General features: G+C 40.8%; 1 protein-coding gene across 2 annotated transcripts; it reads right to left on the bottom strand.

The window, feature by feature from the left end:
• Positions 1-496: 496 nt before the first annotated feature.
• Positions 497-7,566, bottom strand: ddx59 (DEAD (Asp-Glu-Ala-Asp) box polypeptide 59). 2 transcript variants are annotated; one of them, XM_086223732.1, is made up of 8 exons: positions 7,451-7,566; positions 6,264-7,098; positions 4,967-5,149; positions 4,787-4,876; positions 4,366-4,617; positions 2,183-2,335; positions 1,431-1,559; positions 497-809 (listed from the first exon to the last, which is right to left on the bottom strand). In XM_086223732.1, exons 2-8 carry the CDS (start codon positions 7,095-7,097, stop codon positions 549-551), a joined length of 1,902 nt encoding a protein of 633 aa, XP_086079858.1. In that variant the 5' UTR covers position 7,098; positions 7,451-7,566; the 3' UTR covers positions 497-548. The 2 variants fall into 2 exon arrangements, with proteins under 2 accessions (XP_086079858.1, XP_086079857.1); XM_086223731.1 differs by lacking the exon at positions 7,451-7,566 and adding an exon at positions 7,262-7,431.
• Between the last annotated feature and the right edge of the window lie 30 nt (positions 7,567-7,596).

The following is a 7,596-nucleotide window of genomic DNA, read 5'->3' as shown; positions in this document are numbered from 1 at the left end:
CAAAAGTACACTCAGTTGTAATCAGTTGTAATATTCATTTCACTGGTAAAATGTAATTTCTGCATTTTACAAAAAACAAGGTCCCTTCCTGCTCAAAGGTCCGCGGGGGGGGGGGGTGATTAAAACAGATGACTAAACAAAATTTAAGGAAAAAAACATTCACATCATTTTTACAAATCTAATACGATATTCAATATACTGTACTCAAAATGAGAATTTGTGTCTTCATGCTGGTAACTTTTAGCTACACACTGATTCGTTAAGGGATGAAGGCTAAACCGGGGGGGGGGGGGGAGTCTATTTCTCTGTTTACTTTTTCCCTACCATTTTTTGTCATGTTACAGTAGGAAGATTAAATTAAATACATGTAGCTAGATTCCATTTGGTAGTAGTGTGAATGCTACTGGACTGCCACTGAATATAACAAGGCCATTGCTAATTGAGATGTTACTACTGTACAAGTGCTGGGAAAAAGACAGACAATGTGAAAGGATCATTTTACATTTATTACACAACAGATTTGATCAACAAACAAACGAGACTACAAGCTATTTTTTGCGTCGGTCATGTTTCCGTATGATGTCCATGAGGTTGCTTTTGGTGACCAGCGTGTCATCGGGTTCCATCTTGGCTTTCTGTTTTTCCCTCCTCTGCTGCTCGTGAAGGTGAGGGGAGTTGAGCAGCTGGGGAGGCATGATGGATCCAGTCGGTTTGACCCTGTTCACCACGCTAAGGAACAGACGTTTATTGTTGTTGTTGAGGAAGGTGATGGCTGTCCCTCTGTGTCCCAGCCGACCCGCTCGGCCCACCTGAGTTGAAAGACGGGAGTGTGTGGTCAAAGGGAGTTGTCTGTTGGATACACACCACAATGCGCCAGGCATGATAGCAACATTGCAGAAAATAAAGATATAAAAATATCAATAAATGTGGGGCAGCAACTACCAATAATTGCCATCAATTAATCAGTAGATTATTTTTAAGATGAATCAATCAATATACAAAGTGACAAATGTGGACAACACTCACCAACATTTCCCAGAGAGTGACATATTCTAAATTTTTCTCAATTTCAGAGTCAATTTTATTTCATTCAGAAAATGTATATTTATTTTTAAATCGGCAAATCCTTACGTTTAAGAGTTTGGAAGCTGCAAATTTGAATTTTATATCAGTTGGTAGTTAATTTTATCCAATCAAATAATTGTTCAGGTACTACTTAAATGACAATTTCAAGAAATGTGTATGTATACAGTACATATATATCTAACTGAATGTGCTTGATGACCAGGCATCAGATACTGTATATATTCAACAATAAAAACTGAGATGTAACAATTAATTATTAATAGTGTTCTTCTAAGTGATTAATAACCAAATCTTTGTCAAATAAAAAATGAAATTAATCTTTATGAGTAATTTTCACCACTAACCTGATGGACGTACTCGTCCATGGTGTTCGGCATATCAAAATTAACCACCAGTCGTACATTGGCCAAGTCCAGTCCTCTGCCGAGTACACCCGTACTGATCACCACTTCAAAGTCTCCATCCAGAAGACCCTGAAGACATAAAACCACAGATATTACACAATGACATTTTAAAATATAATAAAGAGTCTTTTATTGTCCATGAGGGGGGACATTTGTCTCCAACTCCGGGAAACAGCAACATGATCCATAAAACGAGACACAGACAAGGTCAAAGTGTGATTACAGTACATGTCGCTCACCTGGGGTGTTAAGATGCCTCTCTGAATGAAGGATTTCTTACATTTTTTGCTTTTGGGGCTTTGATAACTGAGCTTCCCATTGACACAATCGTGAAGGGCTTGTTCTAAAAAGGTCCACATTTTGGATTGTACCAGACTGCGAGAGAAAAACTTCAAACTCTGAAGTGTTGTAAACTAGTTCTAAAACTTGCTGACCACAGAGGCCACTGAAAGTCTGTGTGTGCAAAATATACACAATATTTTTGCAGAGAAATGTTACCAATGACCTTGTTTGGTCAGTCTGATTGCCAACACAATAACTAGAAATGTACCAACAGTAACAGTGCATAAATGTTTTAGCCATCCTCTGAATTCAGCACAATAGGAGAAAAAGAAATCCAAGAGCAAAGTCTGGACACTAAATATGTGCTGCTATTAATCCACACTGCATATCCTGGGTGCCACTGGCCTCACCTTGAGGACGCGGTTGCGTTCCAACTGGCTCTTGTCGGAGTGGATTGCCACAGTATTTAGGCCTGTCACCTTGGAAACTGCTTCGCACAGCAGATCAGCCCCTAGTTTACAGTCTACAAACACCACCACTGGAGGCTGGTACAGCTTACTGTCCTGAGGAGCCACAAGGAAAAAAAAACAACTAACTTTTATTGTATTTCTATATTAACATGTATTCAAAGTAAATGTACATATTGAAGGAGCGGCATGACTCAGTGGTAGAGTGGCCATCTAGCAACAGGAAGGTCGCTGGTTCAATCCTCACTTGCCCTGGTGACCATGTCGAAGTATCCTTGAGCAAGGTACTGAGCCCCTTATTGCTCCTGATGGCCCTGCGGCGGACTGCGTCAGCTGGATAGCCCCCCCCCCCCCCCCCCCGCGTAACCCTTAACGGATAAGCAGTATAAAAAAATGGATGGATGTACATATTGATTGAAGCAACATTGAGTTTTTACTTTTCAGTATCATATTTCACTCACATGTCGTCTGTCTCATTTCTCCAAATGTTCAGAATATCAAAAGGATCGAAATCCACCAAATACATAAATAAACAAGGTGATGCAATAGTGATGCTGCTGGATCCCTGCTTCTGTGGCACTTTTTATTTGACTAAGCAAAAAATTGTGATGTAATGTGATCTCAGTTTTCAATAAAAAAAAAAAACAATATTTCAATTAAAGTAATCAATTAAAATCACATGCTTTCTTCAGACAGACCTGGAGTCCTTGTTACTGACACAGTGGTCAAACAACAGTAATTCACTGGGATAAGTCAAGCAGACTGTTCCTGTCCTATATAAGTAGTACAAGCCATTGCTGGGATTCCTGGAGAGAGGCCATGGCTCCGGGCCCACCCATTTCCTCCAGACAGGGGCCAGGGCTGCAGCAATGGCTGTCTAAATATGGTGTAGCAGGGAGACCAGTACTTGGAGCTTGAGGAATTCCCAACTCTTACGCCAGTTAGTACAACAGCCTGCTGGTATCAGTGAATCTACTAGTGTTGAAACACAGATAATAACCTGCTGTCTGATCTGGAACAAAGCTCGTCTTGTTCTCCAGAGGACAATTAAACTTGGCTTTATACAAGAATAAAAGAACTGCTGACCACTTCAAGAACGCCTATTTTGGCAGTGGACGTGAGTTTAAAGTGGATTACCAATTACTCCACAGTGATCATTTGAGACTTAAAGTAGACTTGCTGACAAAAATGTGTGATTTTTACCGCACGTCCAAATCACGGTTAAACATCAGAACCTCAAGTCAAGGGTGCGGCGGCTAGAAAAAACATAACATTCGAGTCCCTTCATACATTTAAAGAGGCCATATTGTTCTTTGGGGGTTTCTTTTAGTGTATCATATAACTTTTTGGTTCATGTAAAATGCCTGTCAAATTATTCTCTCCAACAAGAACCACTGCTCCTGCATTGCATCAGTAATTCCATACTAACATGTTACTAAGTATGTTAAAATATCCATTCATTCTTTTTCTGCTGCTTATCCAAGCCCAGGACATGAGGCCAGCAACTTGCGTACAGTAACCCAAGTGTGCCTCTCCCCAGCAATTCAGCGCACGCTTGTGTGTTTTAACTCTGTCAGACTACCTCGTCAACAGGTCATTAACACCTTATACAAAAGGATGGATCAATAATGGCTGTGATTCCAGACTTTAAAAGGAGCTGTAATTTTTGCCATATGAATGTTTTTTTGCCATTTATTTTGTCGTTTAGGTTAGCATTCTGAACTTAGCATTACAATACTGCGTGGCCAATGTTATTAATGTTAGTTGGCTGCCAGGTAGAGAGGTCATGTTTAGAGTGTTTTTGTGATATTCACAGTTGAACTAAAAGCTGTTGACATCTTAGGCTTGTGTAAACTGACCAATCACAGCTGACTGGGCTTTCAAGGGGTGGGGCTTAAAGAGAGAAGCTAAAGCAGAGCATTTACGACAGAGGTTGAAATAATTTCTTTTTCTTTTACATTTAATTATATAAAAAGTGAAAATAAATGTGTGGACAAGAAAATAAAAATAATAGGGTCTTTTAATATTGTGGTCTGTTATGTTATGATGGTTGCTGCCAGTAACAGGGCCACAGAACTATTAAATGCAGAACTATGCAGCAATCCAACCTTAAGTGTGTACCCTACATTGAGAATCTCAAAGAGTTTCTTCTTCTTGGAGGGCTCCTCTACCCACAGCAGGATCTGTCTGACATTGGCACAGGGCTGGTTCCTCTCTCCGACTGCGATACGAACAGGGTCATGGAGCAACTGTGCGGCCAACTCCTCAGTCCCTGATGGGATGGTAGCTGACACCAGCAGGGTCTGGTGGTCTCTGGGGACTTGTTCTAAAACCTCATGTACCTGCTGCTGAAAGCCCATCTTCAACATTGTGTCAACCTGCAGAATACGTGCCGTTTGGTCAGTAAACTTTTCACTTTAAGATGAGACACTTCAAGATGGCAGCATTCTAATACAATTAATTAATTTTCTACTTCTATGCAAGGCTGGTAGAAGCCCTGACAGTACTGAACGTCTGCCAGGTCTGAGTAGGACAGTGACGTCATACCTCATCAACAACGACAATCTTCACTTTAACCAACTGTACCGCCTTCTGCTTCAAGAGCTCCAGGAGTCGCCCAGGCGTGGCTATGACAATCTACAGCACATTAATACAAGAGGAGTATGAAGAGAAGGGCTGACAAGAATTTCAAAGACATTAATTTCATGACAAAAACACCAAATGTACTTTGATGCTGCTCTTGAGGCGATGGAGCTGTGGGGGGAGTGGCATGCCTCCCACCAGCAAAGCCGTTCTCATATTAGGAAGGCCAACCACCAGTTCCTTGGCTTGTCTCTCAATCTGGATGGCCAGCTCCCTGGTGGGGGTCAGGATGAGAGCCACAGGACTGCTCACACCTGGAGCTGGTTTCTAAGAAAAAGAAAAGACAAAATAAGACCATAGGCATCTAAAGACATGAGTATACCAAACATAGATATATAGATAGATAGATAGATAAACGCAAGTGGAAGTAAATAAAACAATGTAAATATACTCAGTTACAAGTAGAGGCTGACTGATTTATCAGCTAGTCGATATTGGTTTTCATCCATACCTGCATCTATGTATGGTGCCTGACTAATATGACTCACAGTCTCCCTCCTAATAAAACAACTCCAGTCATTGCACTTACAAAAAGTACATTTAAAATCTGGTTTTCTGCCAGATTACATTGAAATTCCCCTGAAGGTGTACAGCCAAAGACCTGTTTACCTCTTGATTCAGCAGCAGTGAACCATGAGTTTCTGTTTGAGATAGTAATGAGTGCTTCTGTAAAACACTTTCAAACAAAGCACTCCATGGAGGCAGAAGGCAGAACGCCCACATCAATATATTCTTCCCCTGACTGGCAAAATTGGAAGTATGAGAAATTATAGCCTTGATAAATGATCATTTGGTAGAATACCACAGCTGCTTATCACTTAAGAATTGCCACATTATCTTGTCGTTTTAACATAAACAAATTTTCACAAATCAGAAACTGAGTTCTTGAACTGTCTCTGAAGCCCACCTGTGAAAATGTGTTTGGTTTTTTTTTTTAATGGGAAAATACAGTACTCTAAAATTATTTGCTATTTTCTCTTCCTTTTTTAAAGAAACAAATCACAAATACAAGATAAAAATCCAAAATCTATAAGACTGTAGCTACTATTAAAATATCTGGATTGACAATGTTACAGTGAGTATTACCATAAAATCCCATACATTTGAATTAAATTGAAAAGAACACAGAGGGAGAATTCCCTGAGGCTGTGAAACAAACATTTTAAATTATTTTTCATTTGTTGATTAATCATTACTTAATCCTATTAAGAAATCAGAGAACACTAAAAATCCTCTTCAAAATCTTGTCAGCTTTGTAATGCTTGTTATACCCAACAACAGCATTTACTCAAATTTAAGTCTTCGTAGACTAGATTCCATCAAAATAAATGAAGTGAACATAAACACATAAATGAATCTGATAAACACTGCCTCACTGTACCTCCAGTGCGCTCATTATAACAGGCAAGAGGAAGGCCACAGTTTTCCCGGAGCCTGTGTCAGCACTGGCAATCACGTCCCTGCCGCTGAGACCAACTGGCACCATCTGCATCTGGACTGGCGTGGGCGTCTCATAACTGGCTGCCTTCAAGTTGCCATTCAGCTTGGCAGGGAATCCACAGTGTCCAAACTCTATGATGGGTCTCCTTACATCCCTTCCTTGGGTTTCAATGCCCAGTTCCTGTGTAATCCTCTGCACCTGCTCATCTGTTAGGCCTGATATGAATGGATCTTCCCTGTAGCAATAGTGAGCTTCACATTCATTTGCAGTACTAAGATCAGGCTGCTGAGGTCGACGGGTCCTTTCATCGTCGTTTGTGACCTCACGGTTAAACACCTCCGCCCCTGTCCCCAAACCCATTTGGACCAAGTGGCTGGCTTTACATTCAAGACTGCAAACGTCATTGTCAGTGCTGTCACAAATATACTCCCCGTAGCGACCACACATCACACAGACGGGCTCCCCTGGCTCCGGCCATCTCTGACTCTTTTTGAATGATTTCACAGGTTCCTCCTCTTCCTCTGTATCACCTGAGGAAGACTCATGTCCGTCCTGCTGCTGTGGACTCTCTGTCAAAGCCGCAGGGTCTCCACCAGCTGTCTGTACGGTCTCATCCCGTGCTTTAGTGTCTTTATGTGCGTCCTCCTTGTGAAAAGGGGTGTCTGGACCACCCTCATCATCCTCCTCCCCCTGACCAGCCTTACTTTTCTTCTTCAAAATTTGGTTAGAATCTTCTGCTGGTCTCTTCACTTTAAGGGCTCTTGGCATAAACATTCTACAGGGTAGAAATTTGTACTCGGTGAGGAAAAACAAGGAAAGTGAATTATATTTCCTTCTAGTCCTTATTTATTTTCTTAAATGGTGGGAACTATGTACGTTTACACACTGAGAAAAAATTAGAACCTCACATCTCAATAATAAACAAGAACTTATATTACCTTGGTTGTTTCATAGGTCCTTCGTACACATAGATTCAAAGGTCGATATATATATAACAATCAACATTTTTGCGTCAACCTACATTATCGCACAGTAATGTTAGCCAAACTCCAGTTTAAAAACGTATTTACTCGTATCCAGAAGTGTGGTCAAATGTAACACTTATAAGGCGCTCCCTCATTACTTACGTGAAAATAAGCAGAAGCTTTACAACTGAATATTTCTCATAAATTTGCACATACGTCGGAAGGGACGAGCTTCAACCCTTTCAAAACAACCACCGGCGCCTTTTGATGACGCAATCAATCTTGCTTTGCTTGTCGGGAAATGTGGT

The sequence above is a fragment of the Aulostomus chinensis genome, chromosome 14 (genome assembly GCF_037954235.1).
Source record: "Aulostomus chinensis isolate RoL2024-O1b breed Wild chromosome 14, RoL_Achi_v1.0, whole genome shotgun sequence".
NCBI classification, from domain to species: Eukaryota; Metazoa; Chordata; class Actinopteri; order Syngnathiformes; family Aulostomidae; genus Aulostomus; species Aulostomus chinensis.
This window is presented reverse-complemented; position numbering and strand designations above follow the sequence as displayed.